This window comes from Plectrocnemia conspersa, unplaced genomic scaffold (assembly GCF_051122295.1).
Source record: "Plectrocnemia conspersa isolate PC_06_02 unplaced genomic scaffold, ASM5112229v1 ptg000003l, whole genome shotgun sequence".
Classification (NCBI taxonomy): domain Eukaryota; kingdom Metazoa; phylum Arthropoda; class Insecta; order Trichoptera; family Polycentropodidae; genus Plectrocnemia; species Plectrocnemia conspersa.
This window is the reverse complement of record NW_028277167.1, coordinates 13,252,261-13,273,143: the sequence shown is the minus strand read 5'-3', so window position 1 is coordinate 13,273,143 and position 20,883 is coordinate 13,252,261. Positions and strand designations below refer to the sequence as shown.

Genomic DNA, 20,883 nt, shown 5'->3' with positions numbered 1-20,883 from the left:
ACTTATTTTTAAACTTTGCCCCTTTTTGTTGAAAATATTTTTTCAAAGGAAATTTTAAAAATTCTCTAAAAACTATTACTTTAAATTGGCAACGTTCGCCAAAATGTAAGTACACATTTTTTCTGTTAAGAGAAGCTAATAAAAAAATTACATTATTTATATTATATTTAATTTAATCAATGTATTCTTCTTATCCTAAACACATTATGTATATATTTAATTTTCATAGTTATATAACACACCTAGTTAATTTGCAATCCGATTATTTATAAAAGCAAAAACTCACTTTTAGGCCTCGGAGCCCGTCGCCGGGAATTCAAAATTTGAAAATTTCATTACGAAGATTATTTTATGATTGTTTATCTAGTTTAATCAATGTATTCTTCTAATCCTCAACACATTATGTATATATTTAATTTTTATTCAGTCAAATGACGAATTAATGAAAATTATTGTCGCGTAGCAAAATTTTATTATTAAATAATAATTATTTAAAAGTGTTGTCACGGTACTATCTATTTGAATTTGAATGCTTATTTTTCATTGGTCGACGCTATTTGAATATTTGAATGCTTATTTTTGATTGGTCGAAACAACAGAACGCATTACCGGCGGCTCGAAAATCAATCGGAACAAATTCAATTTTTATTTTTATTATTATTTATTATTATAATTAAATATATTTCCTTTGTTTACGTGTATTGTTACACACCGTTAATACAAAGCGATACGATTTACAGAGTAGATAATTGAACGGAGAATGTTTCGTTTAAAGTTATGCGCGTCCGGAAGCGACGGCGGAAGCGGATTAGAACAATTATATATAAGATTTTAAATACCGTATAAACTAAACATATTTAAAAAAAATATTTTTTTTATAATTTGATGATTTTTATACATATATTGATAAGTGTTTTACAATTTAAATCGATAAAATCAATTTCGTAGTTCGTTCTCAAGCGCGCCGGGGAAATACCATAAACGGTATTCCCCGGAATTTCTTATATGTGACAGTTCATCTGTCATCGGTCAAGCGCGCGCCGGGATACAGCTTAGTGCGATTAAATAAACAGTGAAATATGTTATAATCACAGCATTTTTCTTAAAAAGTTACAATTGTAGATGATTCAAAGTGATTTACCATTGGAATTATAGACTTTATAATCGAAATTATCAATTATGAGTGTGCCAGTAAGTGTTTGGTTATATGAATACTATATCACGGTTATTCTAACAAAATTACTATTGACTTTCTAGGATCTAATATTAAAAGACAAACAGCAGTGATTTGGTAATTGAAGATATACATGCCAAAGTTAATTAAACATATTACAATGGTAATAATAATGAAAAATCTCATATTAGTGTAAACAAAAAGTTACTTTTTACCCAATATATAGTATCGTTTACAGTCAATTTTCAGAATCAATGAGAGATCTAATAACATTTACGTATGGCAAACAATTAATGTATGACATATTGCGACTATTTTGAAGAAGATGAAGATATGTCAATCTACGTGTTTAATCCTCAACAGTAATTTCCGTTAATTTTGTTCTTCGTTTGTCGTTCAAATTTAATTTATGGATTATAATAGTAGTAATAATGTGTTCAATGTTTACTCTTATAATTTTTTAATTACTTTTCAGAAGCAATGATGGAACAATTTGATGACCTAAATGGCTACAACGTAGAATTGGTATATATAAACAAAGAGTTAATCTTCTCATGTTGAAGTCACTGTCAGCAAGTATTATCTTTTCATAAAGAACATACTACATAAGTTTGATGTAACTGAATATCTTAAATTTGGCTATTCAGAAAGAGGAATGATGGCACAGAACAAAAATTGTACATATTTTGCCACATCGGAATTAAAAATAACCCACTCTTAGATATTTTGGCTATCGATTATTCCAGGTATGCAATCACATATTTATAATCATTGTAAAATGTCGTTCATTAGATAACATCCAAGAAACTACACATTTATAAGCTGTCCGACAGCGCCGATTTGATCGACATTAACTTTCAATCCTCACTTACTAAGGATATATTACACGTTCATGTTTAAAACATAACTGGTTAATTTAAAATTCTTAAAATCTAACGTATATATGTATTAAATCGGAAAGCAATGATAATGTTTTATGTAATATAAAAGTAAAACTCACTTTTCGGCCTCGGAGCCCGGCGACGGGATTTCAAAATTTGAAGATTTCATTACAAAGATTGTTTTATGATTGTTTATCTAATTTAATCAATGTATTCTTCTTATCCTAAACACATTATGTATATATTTAATTTTCATAGTTATATAACACACCTAGTTAATTTGCAATCCGATTATTTATAAAAGCAAAAACTCACTTTTAGGCCTCGGAGCCCGTCGCCGGGAATTCAAAATTTGAAAATTTCATTACGAAGATTATTTTATGATTGTTTATCTAGTTTAATCAATGTATTCTTCTAATCCTCAACACATTATGTATATATTTAATTTTTATTCAGTCAAATGACGAATTAATGAAAATTATTGTCGCGTAGCAAAATTTTATTATTAAATAATAATTATTTAAAAGTGTTGTCACGGTACTATCTATTTGAATTTGAATGCTTATTTTTCATTGGTCGACGCTATTTGAATATTTGAATGCTTATTTTTGATTGGTCGAAACAACAGAACGCATTACCGGCGGCTCGAAAATCAATCGGAACAAATTCAATTTTTATTTTTATTATTATTTATTATTATAATTAAATATATTTCCTTTGTTTACGTGTATTGTTACACACCGTTAATACAAAGCGATACGATTTACAGAGTAGATAATTGAACGGAGAATGTTTCGTTTAAAGTTATGCGCGTCCGGAAGCGACGGCGGAAGCGGATTAGAACAATTATATATAAGATAATATAATATTAAATAAATTATTAGCTCCACTACCTCCTCGCCTATTCTATACTCCTGGTAGATTATGACAAAAACTCGTACAAAACCGATAATTTGAAGTGGATTTTTTTTCTGAATATGCTTTGGCACTCTTGAGGTTCGTCCAAACATAATTTGCAGAATTTGAAAATAAACTTTTCCCAATAATTAAAATAATAAATTAATTGTTAGCTACCTTCTCACTCATATGCACTCCTGGTAGATTATGACAAAAAACCCGTACAAAACCGTTTCGTGCGCCACAAATTGGTAGTTTGAGGCGATAATTTTTTAGCATATGTTCCGACGCTACTTTTGTGATTGCAGGAATTAAGAAAAAACTTTTTTTGCAATAATTAAAACAATAAATTAATTGTCTGCTTTACGGACCGACTAATGAGAGATCCGCTAAGGAACGTGTTGCCATTCGCCGCCGTCACGTCAGTGTTACCAGAGTGCCACCTCATTTTTGGCGTAATGAATAATAGGTCTTCACAATAAATATTTGATTTATCATAAAATCAATGTAAATTTTTTTAACGAAGGATGCCGTAAAATAGTTTTAAAATTGGCGACTAGGCAAAAGATGAGACTCTATGTTGAGGAAAGATGCGTGCTCTCCTCTCTGATTTGCGATCCGTAGTTCATTTTCGATGCTGTAGCTCAAAAACTTAATTTACAAAAATAAATTTCAATATGTAATCTGAACTATCTGCTTTGTGATTGGTTGCTCGTTAAAAAGGATGTACCGATGTATTTTACAAAATAAATTTATTTAATTCATTGGTTTGTTGTTCTGTTCTTGTTTGCGTGATTTCTGCATTTATTTATTTTCAAGGTAAGTGGAAAAGTTTAGGGGCAAAATAATAATACAATTAAATTTATTTTTCATAAAAAGATGTTTATTTGATGTATAAAAAAGGACACTTGATGTGATATCCTAATCATGCATTTTCGACACTGCCACTGGTATAATTTGATATCCCACATAAATTAAACAGTATTTTTAATTTCGTTCACATTGATATCATATAAAATTTACATATAAATTTGATTGGCAATGGTCGTGGGAATGGCAATAAAATATATAATACAAGTCAACTGAAAAAGTTACATATATAACATTTTTGTTGAATGTTTTTAAGTAATAAAAAAGTGTATGTATATAATAATGTGTATAATATATTTTTTTATAGTCATTATATAAATACTACAAAAACTAACTAGAAATATTTTTAAAATGTAACTAGACACTTAAATTATACATATTACATTACTTGCAATGTATACGTATGTACGGGAATATATTTATATGTAAAAATATAAATATTTAGACGTACGTGCATATTCATTTACAATAGTTAAGATTGAGTGTCCGTTTTGTGTTATTAAGTTATTTCAGTATCATTAAATCCGACTGTTCAAGAAGCAGAAATACTCCTTCATTAATTTTAATTTAAAAATTACGTAACATTAAACCGAAAAAAATATTAAAAAATAATAATAATAACAAATTTTAAATAAAATATCGTCGATGAACACATTTCTGCAAATCAAACAACCCGGAAGTTAATGCGGACAATTATTTTATTGACGAAATACAATGTTTCGTAATAGGTCATGATTGAATACTAAATAATATTATTAGTAATATTTATTTATAAAATATTTATATCTAAAGATGACTCTAAGCCAAATAGAATATAATATTTGATCGACATTTCAAAACGCCGCAGTCGTTTTGAAATTCGATCAAATAACAGTCGACATTTAGGACAAAATAATTTATACAGTGAAATTTGTGTAAAGTCTAACTGTTATATAATTACACATCGACTAAGAGTCTGGCAGAATTTCAACTAGAATGTTCCCTTCGCTATTAAGTACCACTAAGACTTTTGATATATATGAACATGAACCACAATATCCGTTGTTGATCTCACAAAGATTGGGAACATTCAGTTATTTATTGCAATATTACATATTGCAAAAATATATATTTAATCACACAAAAAAATTAAGATCCATACAAAAAACTCAAATATATTTCTTATATAATAAAATATTGGCAAATAAAGTCGTCCGTCAATCTCGTATAAACAACACTCATACAAAACTCTAAACTACAATCGTATCAAACATTCCATATAAAAATACAATAATTATAAAAAAGACTAATGAGCAAGGAGTTAACTTATCGAGTCGGACAAGAACTATCGGCGATATACACGAAGCGGTAAATTGAGACGGATCTCAAAACCTACGAAATCTATTCGATATTATAATAACAAATCTCCTTGCTGCTTTTTTTTTAAATTTTAAACGCATACAAAATTACACTTAGTATTTTTTTCATATTTTTTTTTGTTTGTAAATCGTTTAATTCAATTTTGGCACCTGAATATGTATTGAGGAATATCAATCTAATCTACAATTGGAAGAGTATACTTTGTGTCTATCATAGTTGTGCCTATAATAATATAAAAAAAATTCACGAGACATTTGACTTGAACAAAAAAAAATAAAAAAAATATTATAAAGACATACAAAAAGAGAATACATACATATATTTAATATAATATATGATATGGTGTAAATGTTACTTCACCTTAAAAAAAGGTAAAAAAATTGACTCAATCGTTTGAAACGTGCACTGATTTGTTTAAATTGTCTCACTTTTCTTTTTTTTATAAAAAAAAATATTAGTCCATTTAAAAACACTTAGATCACAGTGGGGTTCGTTTGCGAATCGGTGATCTTGGGTGTTCACCTCCTACGCGTCGTTGCGGCAACGGCTATCATTTGTCGCAGCATCGGCTCTGGAGTACATACTTTTGGATCACACTTCATCTGTCCATCGCCACCGCACCTAAAAAGAAGAAATAAATCAATTAAAAATACTGAAATAATAAATGTAACATAATAATGAAGAAGATGAGACTATATATTATCAAAGTAAGATAACTTACACAGGCCAAGCTAGTGAAATCTTTTCTCTCTCGCTCGCTCGCAAGATAAGAGCGTGCAATTGCACGCTCTTATCTCTCACTCCCTCTCGTCACTTAACACACGAGCGAGCGAAAGGGAAAATATCGCACCAACCAGACCTGACTATTTTTTAATGTACAGGATAAAATTTCATAATTTGATCAGTAGCCACATAGAAAAATTAATGCTCGAAGCTAAAAAATACGTTGCGTTATAACAACACTTTATTATGTTGGGTATATAACAAAAATCAGCTAACAAAGCATTTATCTTTTTAAATGTTAGTATTTGCATTTTGGCTGGATTGGAGTGTTGCCATAGTGCAGTACTCACTTGTATCAGTAAAAATGTATTTATGGGTTATCTAAGTAATAAAAAAAATATAGATAAAGGTACTTACGTGCAATGTAAGCAGGGGCCAGATCTAGAATGGACCACTTCTCCAACTCTAAATGCTTTTCCTTCGATCTGACAACCTTGTTTTCTGGCAGCGCCTTTGTAAGCGTGCGATAAGAAATGCGGAGGAAGCGTCGTGGTCGTTGTCGTTGTCGTGGTGGTCACGTTCATCACAGTAGCCATCGACACAGGACATTCGTACCTCGGGCAGCAGAAGCCTTGAATCGGCTCTTCGTGACAATGCTGGATAGGAGGAGGACAGCTTTGCTGAAGGCATATGATATCGCTTCTGAAGCAGAAGCAGAAGTCACACGGGTCGTCCCTTGGAATTTGTTGGGCTGACACGTAAACTTTTCCGCCGTACCGGCACATTCCTGGGCCGAACGCTTGGTCGTCTTCTTCGTAGTCTGATTCCTCTGTTCCCGACGTTCCGTAACCTCCTTGGAAGTCTGGAGCGTGTGGAACTTGCGGGTGTTGATCTTCCTCTTGATCCGGATACGTCTCGTGTTCTTGTTCGGGATGCTTTTCAAAGAAGGGAGACTTGGTCGTGTAATGTACAGGTGGATGAGCAGTAACTTCTGGTTCTGCTGAAGATGCTATGGTATGGTCGAGAATATCAATCGATGGTTTTTGCGTGACTGGAACGTGTTTCTTATCGTCTTCGATCGCTTCGGCAAGTGTCGTTGCTTCTACGCCATGCTCTGCTGCATCTTCAATCGGTTTCTCTACGTCATCGACATGCGCTGGCTTACTTGTAATATGTTCTTCAACAACAGTAACTTGTTTTTCTTCCTCAACGCCTGTGCTCTTTACAGTATGTTCTTCATGTTCAGCTATTTGTGTTGTTACTTCTTCTGAAGGAATTCTTTCGGTTATTACATCAATTGGTTTAACTGGTAATTTAGCCTCTTCTTCGACAGGACTGGAAGTTTCCGCATCTTGAGGTACTATTGTTGTATGTTTCTCAATTTCTTGAGGTACTATTGTTGTATGTTTTTCAATTTCTTGAGGTACTATCGTGGTTTGTTTCTCAATTTCGTGAGGTACTACCGTGGTATGTTTCTCAATTTCTTGAGGTATTACTGTGGTATGTTTCTCAATGTCTTCAGGTATTGCTGTTGTGTGTTTTTCAACTTCGTGAATAGATTCAGTTATTTCTGGTACATGTCCCTCTTCAATTTTAATTGTAGTTCTATCGTCAGATATTGGTATTTCTGTTTGATCTTCACTCGGGTGAACCTTTACTTGATCAATGCCTTCGCTTGGCTTTTCACTATCATCAGTTTCGAAATGTACTCTATGATCCTCTGTAACTTCTTCATATACAGGTTTTTCGGTTGGTACAGAAATTTCATAATCATCAACATGATCTGGTTTTTCGCTGACATCCACATGTTCCTGTTCTTTACTATCATCTACAGCAGGTGTTCCAGAATCGTCAATATGTTCTTGCTTTTCTAAATCATCAACATGGTCAGGCTTTTCAGTGATATCTACATGTTGTGGTTCTTGACTGTCATCTGTATGTTCCGGTTTTTCTGTGACGTCATGATGCTCTGGTTGCTCACTGTCATCTACAACTGGTTTTTCAGAATCATCAACATGCACTGGTCCTTCACTTTCGGTAACGTGCTCTGGTTTTTCACTATCGTCGATATGTTCTGGTTTTTCACTGACATCTACATGTTCCGGTACTTCAGAATCATCACCGTGTAATGGTTTCTCAGTAATATCGACGTGCTCTGGTTGCTCAATATCATCTACGCTTGGTTTCTCAGAATCGTCGACATGTGCTGGTCTTTCAGTGATATCATCCACATGTTCTGGTTTATGACTATCATCGATTTGTACCGGTTTTTCAGAGTCATCAACATGATCTGGTTTATCAGTTACATCTTCATCCTCTATTTCCTGGCTGTCTGGGATTTTACTATCGTCTACGTGTTCTGGTTTTTGACTGTCATCTTCGTGTTCCGGTGATTCTGTAACATCGACATGCTCTGGTTGTTCACTTCCTGATAATCTATCATCTATATTATCTTGTTCTATATCTTTCGTTTTTTCAGTAACACTGACATGTCCAGGTTCACTAATATCAACATGTTCTGGCTCTTCAGAATCATCAACGTGTGTTGGTTTTTCAGTAATATCAACATGTTCTGGCTCTTGAGAATCATCAACATGCGTTGGTTTTTCGGTAATATCTACATGTTCAGGTTGTTGACTGGCATCTATATGCTCTGGTTTATCAGTGATATCTTCATGTTCTGGTTGCTCACCGTCTTCCAGGATTGGTTTTTCAGAATCGTCACTCTCATCTGGTTTACCAGTAACATCCACATATTCTGGTTGTTGAGTGTCATCTATATGCTCTGGTTTATCAGTGACATCTACATGTTCTGGTTGCTGGCTGTCACTCTCATCTGGTTTACCAGTGACATCCACATGTTCTGGTTGTTGAGTGTCATCTATATGCTCTGGTTTATCAGTGACATCTACATGTTCTGGTTGCTGGCTGTCATCTACAATTGGTTTTTCAGAATCGGCAATGTGATCTGGTTTTTCAGTGACATCCACATGTTCTGGTTGTTGAGTGTCATCTATATGCTCGGGCTTATCAGTAACATCTACGTGTTCAGGTTGTTGGCTGTCATCGACAGTTGGTTTTTCTGAAACATCACTTTCATCTGGTTCTCCAGTGACATCCACATGTTCCGGCTGTTGGCTGTCGTCTATATGCTCGGGTTTGTCAGTGACATCTACATGGCTGTCATCCACGTGCTCTGGTTTTTCAGAATCGTCAACGTGATCTGGCTTTTCAGTAACGTCCACATGTTCGGGTTGTTGACTGTCATCAATATGTTCTGGTTTTTCGCCAATGTCAACATGTTTCTGCTCTTCAGAATCATCAACATGCGTAGGTTTTTCAGTAATATCGACGTGTTCCAATTGCTTATCGTCATCAACAATGGGTTCTTCTGAATCTTTAACATGATCTGGTTTACTTGTGGTATCCACGTGTTCCTGTTCTAGACTATCATCAAGCTGTTCTGGTTTTTGCGAATCATCAATATGGTCTGGTTGCTCTGAGATATCTACATGTTCTGGTTCTTGAGTGTCTTCAACGTGCTCTGGTTTTTCAGTAGCAGCGACGTGTTCAGGCTTCGTACCATCATCTACAATTGGTTTTTCAGAATCATCGATATGCTCAGGTTGTTGGCTATCATCGACATGAACTGGTTTTTCGCTAGCTTGTTCTTCTTCTATTTTTTCCGGTTCCAAAATTTCCTTTACGTGATCGTCAGATTCTAAAACATGGGTTGGTTTCGTAATTTCTTCGTCAGCTTCGTGTTTTTCAGATGGTTTGATGTCAGGTTTTCCTGATTCTTTAATGTGGGTATCAGATTCAAGGCTTGGTTTATCAGTCTTGTCATCATCGATTTTAATAATATCCTCTGTAACGTGTTCCAAATCAGACGGAATTTCGTTTTCTTTTTCTTGTTCAGGTTGTTGACTATCATCCACATGCTTTGGTTTTTCTGTGGAATCTACATGCTCTGGTTGTTCACTGTCATCTACGTGTGCTGGTTTTTCAGTAACATCGACGTGTTGTGGATGTTCGCCGTCGCTTATAATTGGTTTTTGAGATGTCTCAACTGCTGGTTTTTCACTTTCATCAACATGCTCTGGTTTTTCACTTTCATCAACATGCTCTGGTTTATCACTATCATCAACATGTTCTGGTTTTTCACTAGCATCTACGTGTTCTGGTTCCTCAGAGTCATCCTCGTGTAATGGTTTTTCAGTAATGTCGACATGTTCCAGTTGCGCACCATCATCAACAATTGGTTTTTCAGAATCATCACTATATTCTGGTTTACCAGTGGTATCCACATGCTCCGGTTGTTGACTGTCATCAATATGCTCTGGTTTGTCAGTGATATCTGCATGTTCTGGTTGCTGGCTGTCGTCCACGTGTTCTGGTTTTTCAGAATCATCAGTATGTATTGGCTTTTCACTTTCGTCAACGTGTTCTGGTTTTTCACTATCTTCAACATGTTCTGGTTTTTCAGTGACATTTACATGTTCCGGTTCCTCAGAATCATCCCCGTGTAATGGTCTTTCAGTAACATCGACATTTTGTGGTTGTTCGCCGTCAGTTTCAATTGGTGTTTTAGAATCATCGCTATGTATTGGAATTTCAGTAGCATCAACATGTTCAGGTTGTTCACTGTCATCAATATGTGCTGGTTTTTTAGAGTCATCATCGAGCTCAGGTTTGTCAGTGGTGTCTGCATGTGTTTCTTTCTGACTGTCGTCTGGCTTTTCAGTATCATCTACCTGTTCCGGTTGTTCACTGTCATCTATGTGTTCTGGTATGTCTGTAACACCGGTATGCTCTGGTTGTTTATGGGCATCATCAACGTGTTTTGGTTTTTCAGTAATAGGAACATGTTCAGGTTGTTCTTCGATATTGACATGTTCAGGTTTTCCAGATTCATCAACGTACGTTGGTTTCTCAGTAATATCGACATGTTCTGGTTCTTGAGAATCGCTAACGTGTGTTGGTTTTTCAGTAATATCAACATGTTCGGGTTGTTGACTGTCATCTATATGCTCTGGTTTATCAGTAATATCTTCATGTTCCAGTTGCGCACTATCATCCACAATTGGTTTTTCAGAATCGTCACTATGATCTGGTTTTCCAGTGGTATCCACATGTTCTGGTTGTTGATTGTCATCAATATGCTCTGGTTTGTCAGTGACATCTACATGTTCTGGTTGCTGGCTCTCATCCTCATGTTCTGGTTTTTCAGAATCCTCAACATGTTCTGGTTTTTCAGTAATATCAACATGTTCAGGTTGCTGACTGTCATCAATATGCTCAGGTTTCTGTTCTTCAGAATCGTCATCGTGTGTAGGTTTTTCGGTGATATCAACATGTTCTGGTTTGTCACCGTCATCTACAATTGGTTTTTCTGAGTCATCAATGTGTTCCGGTTTTTTACTGTCATCAATAGATTCGGGTTGCTGAACATCATCAACTTGTTCTGGTTTTTCAGTTGCGTCGTGTTCTTGTTGTTCACTGGCATCTAGAATTGGTTTTACAGAATCATCAACATGCTCTGGTTTTTCCGTAGCATCGTCATGTTCTGGTTTTTGACTAGCATCTACATGTTCGGGTTTTTGATCGTCTTTGATATGCTCTGGTGTTTCAGTTATATCAACGTGTTCGGGTTGTTCTTCTGAATCTAAGCCGTGCTCTGGTTTTTCAGTAACATCCACATGTTCGGGTTGTTGAATATCATCGACGTGTTCTGGTTTTTCAGTAGCATCAACATTTTCCGGTTGTCTCTCAGAATCATCAAGATGTTCTGGCTTTTCACTGACATCAACCTGTTCGGGTTCCTGGCTCTCGTGCTCCGGTTGTTCACTGTCATCTACTGCAGGTTTTACAGAACCGTCAACATGTTTAGGTTTTTCAGTACTATCTACGTGCTCTGGTTTCTCAGTATCATCTTCGGTTGGTTTCTCAGAATCATCAGTGTTTTCTGGTTTTTCAGTGGCGTCTACATGCTCTGGTTGTTGACTATCATCAATTTGTTCTGGTTTTTCAGAATCGTCAACATGATCTGGTTTGTCAGTGACACCTACGTGCTCTTCTTCTTGACTGTCGTCTGGCTTTTTACTATCGTCTACGTGTTCTGGTTGTTGACTGTCATCTTCGTGTTCTGGTGCTTCTGTAACATCAACATGCTCTGGTTGTTCACTTTCAACTTCAGCAGGTTTTTCAAGTTCTTCAACATGTTTGGGTTTATCAGTGACTACGTGTTGTGGTTCTTGGCTATCATCTGTATGTTCTGGTTTGTCAGTGACATCTGCATGCTCTACTTCCTGGCTGTGGTCTGGCTTTTCACCATCATCTACATGTTCAGGTTTTTCGGTAGCGTCTACATGCTCTGGTTGTTCTGGTTTTTCAGAATCATCCACATGTTCTGGTTTTTCAGAATCGTCAACATGTTCCGGTTTTTCAGTAACGTCTACGTGCTCTGGTTGTTGACTATCATCGACATGTCCTGGTTTTACAGTATCGTCAGTGTGTTCTGGCTTTTCTTCGTGTTTTTCACCAGGGGTGCTCTCATCTGGTATTTCAGATACAAAGGAGCATCTATCTTCTACACATACAACTTCTTTGTGTCCAGTAGTTGGTTTCTTAATAACTGGCAATTCAGTATTTATTTCATCTGAGGACGGCAATACCGTTGTGAATATATCTGATATTTCATCAGAAGATAATGGTTTATCGGTGTTATCATCAGAAGTTTGGCTAAATTTATCATCTACTTGTCCAGAGTGCACATCAATTTCATTGACAAGTTCATGTTCCGTAGTAACATCGTGTTCCACTTCTGATTCTTGTTCAGGTTTAATTAGTTCTTTATCTGACGTATCGTCTTGGCCGACGGGTTTCTGTTCAACTGATTCAATTATCGGTCTAATGGTCTGTTGAAGATCATCTTCAATTTCGTTTTCATCGTCGCTTCCATCAATAGGATGTTTACCAGTTGAAGTTTCATCATCACCATGTAGTACTGGTTTCAATGTAACATGTTCGTCCAATGTCTTTTCAGTTGTGATTTGCGGCACAACCGTTGTTTGAACATGCTCTACAATAAGACCGTCTTCGTGTGTAACTTCTTTATCTACGGTGTCAGGTAAGTGTTGTTTGGTTGGTTGGCAGCCTTCTGGACCGCATTCAGATTTATCGAGATCGTCGCTGATTATATTTTGTTGATCATCTCCAACACAACCGTGTTCGTTGCATTGTGGTACATGTTCTTGCGACGGTATATGTTCTGGTTTCTCAGTAACTACGCTCGGTACTCTAGTATACTCAGCTGAAACTTCGCATCCTAAAGAACCACAGTCATCAACCGACTCTGGAGCCTTAGTCGTTCCTAAATCACTAGGTCCCTTGGAAGAGCATCCCGACGTTCCACAGTCATCGACTGAATCTGTAGGTAATACAGAGACACCGATTTCATTAACGCCATCAATGGACACAGTAGATTTTTCTACTTCGGGTGAGGCGGTTGTAATTTTTTCATGAACGTCAGAAATGACAGTCGTAATGTCAACATCTTTGTGTGTCACCTCATCGATTGTTGATCCTGTTGTATGGACTTCTTCGATTGTCTTATCATCTTCTTCCGGTTCAACTGGTTTTTGTTCCACTTCTTCTTCGTGACCATCATCTTCGTGAATTTCACTTCTCACGGTAGTAGCCTTAAGTAATTCATCTTCTAATTGCTGTTCTGGTTTGCTCGTGTCATGTTCTGGCTCAACTTCATCTTCGTGCTTTTCATGAGAAACTGGCGTTTTTTCAGCTGGTTCAGTAATGTGCTCATCAATATGGTCAGCTACTGTTGAAGATTCTTCATGATCTTTGGGTGAAGAAGCAATCGGTTGTTCTTCTTTATGTTCATCTTCGATAACCTCTGGAAGCAACGTTGTCTGTTTAGAATCGTATTCGTGATCAGATATGGGCCGTTGCGTTTCATGATCAATCGGTTGTTGTTCATCATGTACTTTATGTGTATCTTCAATTTCCGCTACATTTGTGACTTCTTCGACTATTTCCGGGGTTTCATCAGAAGAATCTAAAGGCTTTTCAGTTATTTTTTCTTCATGTGAAGGCAATTGAGTCGTAATCGCTACAGGTGTTTCTGTAACATGTGATTCAACTTGTTTATCATCACTCGCTGGCTTTTGTGTTTGAGAAAGAGAAGAATCTGTTGTAATTTCTTTAACATCGTGCTCATCTACAACTTCATGTACTGGAACTTCAGTCTTTTGTTCATAATAAATATCCTTGGGGTGGAATGTTGTATGTTCTTTTTCTTCAGTCTCGTGTTTAATTTCAAATGTTGTAAATTGATCGATAGAATCTGTAGTTGTCGAGAATTCTTGTCCTGGTTTAGTAGAATCTTTAAAGCAACCTTCTGGTCCACAGCCAGGAAGATATTCAATTGGGACAATTGGTTCTTCGGAAACTTCATCTCTGTGTGGTGCAACAGTGTGTTCAAAGTCGGGTACTTCTGGCTTTTGTTCATCGTGCGATTCAGGTATTTCTTCTGGCTTTTGAGTTTCGGCACTATCGTCATACTTGTGATAAGTGACAGTAGTTGAATCGTGAATGAGTGGCTGTGAGGTTGTAATTGCGTGTTCAGTTACTTCTTTCTCGGATTCAAATACATCACTAACCTTTTCTGTGACTTGTTCATGACCATCGTACATTTGATTTCCAGTTTCGATTATCGCTTGTTCTACCATATGTTCGCAAGTATATGTTGGACAACAAGCGTCTTTGCTGTGCTGTACTGGTTGACAGTTTTTCATGTTTGAAGGTGGAGGAGGACATTGCACATGCTCGCATTTTAATATGCTATTCATGCACTCACACCTTTCTTGGCATTTGTTTCTTGTCGGAATATTTGTGTTGTTTCTGTAAGTTATTCCATCCACAAGACAGTCTCCTTCTCCTGGGATGCGAGATGGCTCTTGTTGAATCATCGAATCTTCTTCTGAATCCACATGACTTTCAGTCGAGGTATCTTCTTGTTTCGTGACAGTGGTATCATCCTTGATTATTTCCGGATGGCGCGTAGTTCTTTCAATAAAGTCTTTAATCGTAGTAGCTTCTAGTTCATCGATAGATTTGATTGTAGTGATTTTAGTACGTTCGACTTCATCCGGCGCTGAAGTTTCAGCATGCTCAGTAACAACATCATGAGTAGGAGTCACCGTTTCAGATTTAGTTTCGTCATCTTCACCGTGATCAGGAGATTCAGTCGCTTGAGGTTCATGTTCGTGAGCCTCACTGTCTTCTACTTTGACAGCAGTTACGTCTTCCGTTACCTGTGGTTCAAGTTTTGTAGATGATTCTGTTGTATGTTTTTCTTCTTGGGCGTGCGATTTTTCAGTCACTGAAATTTCGGCATCATGTTCGGTGACTTCTGGTACTTCATGAGAATCTTCAATATCGTGTCTAACAGTAGTGGCAGGTACTTCATCGGTGATTTCTGGTTCTTTATTCGAATCTTCAATGGCATGTCCAATAGTAGTAGCGGATACATCATCAATGATTTCCGATTCTTTATGCTCATCTTCAATTGCATGTCCAATAGTAGTAGCTGATACATCATCAACGATGTCTGATTCTGTAGGATGATCTACATCTTCATGCCCAACAGTAGTAGCTGATACATCATCAACGACTTCTGGTTCTTTATGAGAATCTTTAACGTCATGTCCAATAGTAGTAGCTGATACATCATCAACGATCTCTGGCTCTTTATGAGAATCTTTAATGTCATGTCCAATAGTAGTAGCTGAAACATCTTCATGAATATCATGATCGGAAACTTTATCGGTAACATGTTCTTGCTCTTTTTCTGATTCTTGCGTTGCTGCATCAACATGTTCTGGCTGAACGGTATGGTCATCATGTTCATCGTGCGTTTCGACAATAGGAGTCGCGTTTTCTTCAATTATTGATTTTTGCGTGACTTCTTTGGTTTCCGTAGATGTTTCTAATTCTTTTACTGTATGATCGTGAATTTTATGTGAAGTGGTTGTCAATTCGACTTCAGCGTCCAACTTCGTTACATCATCAACACCTGAACCTTCATAGCGATCATCTACATGAGGTTTGTCAGGTTTTTGTTCAATAATTAACGAAGATAAGGTAGTCATTATCGTGTCAAATATCGAAGGCGTAACTTCTGGAACTTCTTCTTGTACGTGCTTTTGTTCGTCTGTGATATCCTCTTGCTGCTGTTCTACTTGTTCTAATAACGACAAATCATCATCGATAATGTGTATACGCGGTGTGGTAACATCTTGAGTGTCTAAAATATCAGATCCAGAACCAGCGTCATGACTTTCTGGCAGTGCGTGCGTATCGTGTTCACTTTTTGTATGATCTATTACTTCATGATGTCCTTCGGTATGGTCGGAAACTTCTCCTTCATCTTGAGTTACTGTAGTAATTTCATCGACGACTTTTTGTTGAGAATCAGAGTCCATTTCGTGCTTCTCGTCTTCAATATGTGATACAGTTGATGATTCGTGTTCTTTTTCAGCTTCTTCTAATTTAACTGTGGTGGAGGCCTCTATGATTTCTGGGATATGTTCCGGTTGTTCTTCATCTACATGTGCCGGTGCTTGAGTCACAGCAGCTTCAACGTGGGTGACCTTTTCTTCTTCAGGAACGCTTTGGTCATCGCCCTTATTGTCTCGCATTTGGGTTACAAAATCGCTTTGGCCGGCCGTGCTAGATTCCACCTCTTTTTGCTCCTCTTGCTCGACGGCAGGTTTTTCAGTCGTCTGATCCCTTTCTTCTTGCGGCGTCACATGATCGGCAGGTTTTTGCTCTTGGGCTTCGGCCGCAGTCGTCACTTCTAATCCAGCGGCCAGAGTTGTCGTTTCATCTCCTTCACACACATAACTGTCCGGACAGCATTGGCCTTCTTTGGGCGCAAGAGCAGTGCAGTTCTTTCCTTCGTTCTCCATCTGCGTACCACATTCTTGGACAGCGCAAACAATGTCACCCTTCATGCAATAGCAATGTTCGCATGCTTGATCAGTGGCAATCAAAGCACCATCGGCATATACTGTATCGTGATAAGTACACTCTGAAGTGAATCCTGGTGCTAAAGTAGTAGTTAACATAAATCCTGGAGTAGGTCTGACTGTCGTTGTCATGTCATCGATCATTAGTGGTCCTTCTTCTTCTGGATGATCTAAAAATATATACAATAAAATTATATGGGGATACTTTATAATATATAATATATTATAAATTACACTTACCGCAAGAATATCTGACAGGACAGCACATTCCCTTATTGTAAACAGGCGTACAACCCTCAACGTGAAGCGTACATTCTTGCATCACACAAGCTGTCATATTTCTGATACAATAGCACAATTCGCATGGTTTGTCAGGATCGGATGGCACACGAGCACCGTCTGAGTAGAATTTATCGTCGATCGAACATCCATAGTTATCATGATGGCCGACTTCGGTAGAATCATCAGGCGATGATGTAGTAGCAGATACCAGATCAACTGGAACTGATTTAAAAATATATTTGATTAATCTCATTTGGATATTTATGATTTATTTCAATTACTCACCATCCGGGCATGTGATGATTGGACAACATTGATCTCCTCGTTTCTCGACAGTGCAATCTTGACCGATGGGTTTCGTGAAAGGACAGACCCTCAAGTAACACATGAGCATTCGGTTGTGGCAAGTACAATTCAAACAGGGCTCGTTTGTCATTATTCTATCACCTTCTCCGTAATGTTGGAAGTTATAATAGCACCCAGCTTCTTGTTCTGCAAAATAACAAAACAGTTCGAATCATCAACAAACAATGCGATGGTGAATTATATGGCAAATTTGCATTTTTCTCTCTCCTATGTTCAATAACGAGATGTCTATCTAGCCACGATAATCCCGTTTCGTGTTATTCTTATACGATTGTTGATTTTTTACAATTTGCATACGGACACTGGTCGTGGCCGTTACGATGCACGATTGAGCTAATATTGTGCAATAATCTAAACCAAACGGTTATTTCAATCTAATAATCGTTTTATTATGTATTCATATATACGTGGACTGAAGAAAATATTCCCGGATTTTTATTTTATATTTATTGGAATTTAATAATGGAGTGCGCTTAAGTCTATATTGTATATATTTAAGTAACATTGAAGAGTGATTTTAAGGTTCAGAAACTATTCGAACGATCTATGTATTATATAATTTATTATTAAATGAGACGTATGAAGGCCTTTTAAAATATTGTTTGATTATCTACAACAAAAAATTGTAATATGATGAGCGAGGTCTAATTTAATTGCTATTTTGCCACGCTTCGCACCTGAGGAACGCTGAGGCGTTTAGATTAATGAAGTGTTAATCTATTATTAAAGTAAAAAACGTGACGCAATGCGATTCAGATTTAATTTCGGTGATAAAAAAATAATATCCAACTCACCGTTGTACTCTTCCATTTCGGTCGTTTCGGCGGTTTCAGTCACGGGAGCTGCAACGAGAGAAAAAATACATGAGTAATCATAATAATGTTAAGAAGGAAATTGCATTTTGTATTATACACACATACATTGGCGTAACCGTAAATGGCGTGCGAGTGGAAAAAAGTCTTAAAAATTGAAAAATCGCAACCGATAACGGGCAAAGTGCATTGTGTGAGCGATGATGATGCCAGTGGGTTATGTCACTATCGCGGCTAACTGTTTTGTTAGATTACTATGGGAAATTTGCGTTAATGGAATCGCAAATTGGCGCCATTGTTGCCCATAAAGACTCAAGTGGCGTCAGCAATAACACACTTTTTACGCCCATAATTGCAATTAGACACGTAATACGATTAGGGCGGATCGGTTCAAATCACGGTTATGATTCTCACCGCGGAATTTTAACCGACACTTCTTGACGATTGTCTGGTTAAATTATTTAATAATGTGGTATTAACTGTCAAAGAAAAAACGGTAGTCTTACTAAAAAAAATGATAAACAAACCATAAACTACGAAAACCAGCATATTTTAACTTATACTACACAAATATTATGAATTAAAAATAATTAAACTTTATGACGAGAACTAATTTTTTTATTTAGGTTACTGTAATAAATTAATTAAATTGATTTCTCTGCAGTTTTTAGGCATAGTAATTTTGTAAAAAAAATGCAAAAAATATAATAAATAAAGTATGTTGAACATTTTATATTTTTAAGGTTAAGATAAGTTTAATGTTAATATTTTTTATAATAGAAACACATTCATGATTCTAAATTTTACACTTTTATAAGTCTTATTTAAGCTGTAAGCATTTAAAGAGTGTTAAATTCAAGCTAAACCCAAATATATTGATTGTTATCTTATGATACAAAAATATCATTAAAAAATTAAAATAACGTTAAAAAATCATTTAGTTTAACACAAGTAAAACTCTAATATGTAGATTTTAATCCCATGATAGAAAACTAACCAAAAAAAAAAAAAATTTTTTTGAGTGCTACTTATAATTTTTAACTTTCAAATAATAAATTTATTTTTTTATTAAAACTGTAAATATTTAAAAATGGTGTTAATTAGTTTAAAGTAGGTTAAACCCAAATTTATAAAATATTTTTTAATGATACAGCAATAGCAAGGAAAAATAAAATATTATCTTCGAGTAAAATTTACAATTTTTAATTAAAAAAATATACACCTATCTTTTAATAAAAAAAAATCATAATCCAATATATCACATTTATATAAAACTGTTTCATTTAAAAAAAATGTAAACTGTTCTATGTAAACATTAGGAGATAGTTATTATTATCATTAAGTGAATTCTACTACTTTTAAATTGTAATAAATATTTTTATTATAAAAAATAGTTAAACCCAAATATATACTTTTTTTTCCACACAAAAAACTTTAATTAACATTTTTGTTTATAGAAACACATAATCCTAACTTTAATAAAACTGATTACAACTGTAAATATTTAAGGATAGTGATAATTGGTTAGTTAAATACAAATATATACCAATATACAACATTATCGAAATATTATCTTAAAATATTATTTTTAATTCATAATCCTATGACCATTAAACTGATATTTATAAAACCTAAATATGTATATCTTTATTCCATAATAATTAACATCAAAAGTATATTAAAATAATATTTATATACATTGAGTAAAATATTTTTTTATTAAAAAACACATTTCTGATTCTATATATTATTTTTTTATAAAACTTATATAAATTAAATTAATTACTTAAAATTTTTAAAAAATAAACTTTTCTTTTAAAGTGTTATAAGTCCATTTTTTGATTTAATAAGTAATTAATAAAGAATGATTTTGTCGAAAGTGGCATAAGTCCATTCGTAATAATCATAATTGATGAGTTTACTGCAACTTATTCACCATAAGTGTGAAGGAGAAATAATATTGGAATATGAATAATTCTGTTATTATTAGTTATCTTAAACTCTCAAAACTAGTAAACTTATTTACATGTATCAATTTTAAATATTATTTTTTACATTAAAAATACTTTTTAGAAAAGCTAAATAAAATTATTTATAATTTATTATTAAAAGCTAAATAAAATTATTTATATTTTCAGTAATTTGCATAATAAAATTTAACGGTTTTATATACATTACCCGAATTAATAATCGTTTGCTAATATTTTAAAGTTGATTCCAACGCAATAAATGGACTTATTCCACTTTAAAAAACAACGGCTCATAAACACTAATCACATGACACAAAAAAAATGTATTTACTTTATTATAATTTTTTTATAAAGGAAGTAATTTTTAATCTCATATTTTTTATTTTATAAATATAATTAGAGCTATGAACATTAAAAGATAGTGTTAAATAAATTAATCCATGTTATAACAATATCAAGAAAAAAAATATTAAAATAATATTTTCAAGTAATACTTACAAT

General features: G+C 34.9%; 1 protein-coding gene and 1 long non-coding RNA gene across 3 annotated transcripts in view; one reads left to right on the top strand and one right to left on the bottom strand.

Moving 5' to 3' along the window:
• The first annotated feature begins 870 nt into the window (after window positions 1–870).
• On the top strand, window positions 871–3,160 carry LOC148236639 (uncharacterized). 2 transcript variants are annotated; one of them, XR_015809012.1, is made up of 3 exons: window positions 871–1,337; window positions 1,413–1,536; window positions 1,650–3,160. It is a non-coding gene; the product is annotated as an uncharacterized LOC148236639 (long non-coding RNA). The 2 variants fall into 2 exon arrangements; XR_015809011.1 differs by having other exon boundaries at window positions 871–1,191; window positions 1,258–1,337; window positions 1,413–3,159.
• A 2,449-nt stretch (window positions 3,161–5,609) lies between these two features.
• The window catches only part of tnc (tenectin), a 71,139-nt gene continuing 55,865 nt past the window's right edge, over window positions 5,610–20,883 (bottom strand). The window contains exons 3-7 of the mRNA XM_088183699.1: window positions 18,395–18,442; window positions 17,520–17,726; window positions 17,193–17,456; window positions 6,322–17,122; window positions 5,610–5,802 (exon numbers count right to left, since the gene is read on the bottom strand). Coding sequence (XP_088039825.1) covers window positions 5,700–5,802; window positions 6,322–17,122; window positions 17,193–17,456; window positions 17,520–17,726; window positions 18,395–18,442 — 11,423 coding nt within the window. The 3' untranslated portion in view covers window positions 5,610–5,699. The remainder of the gene's footprint in view (window positions 5,803–6,321; window positions 17,123–17,192; window positions 17,457–17,519; window positions 17,727–18,394; window positions 18,443–20,883) is intronic.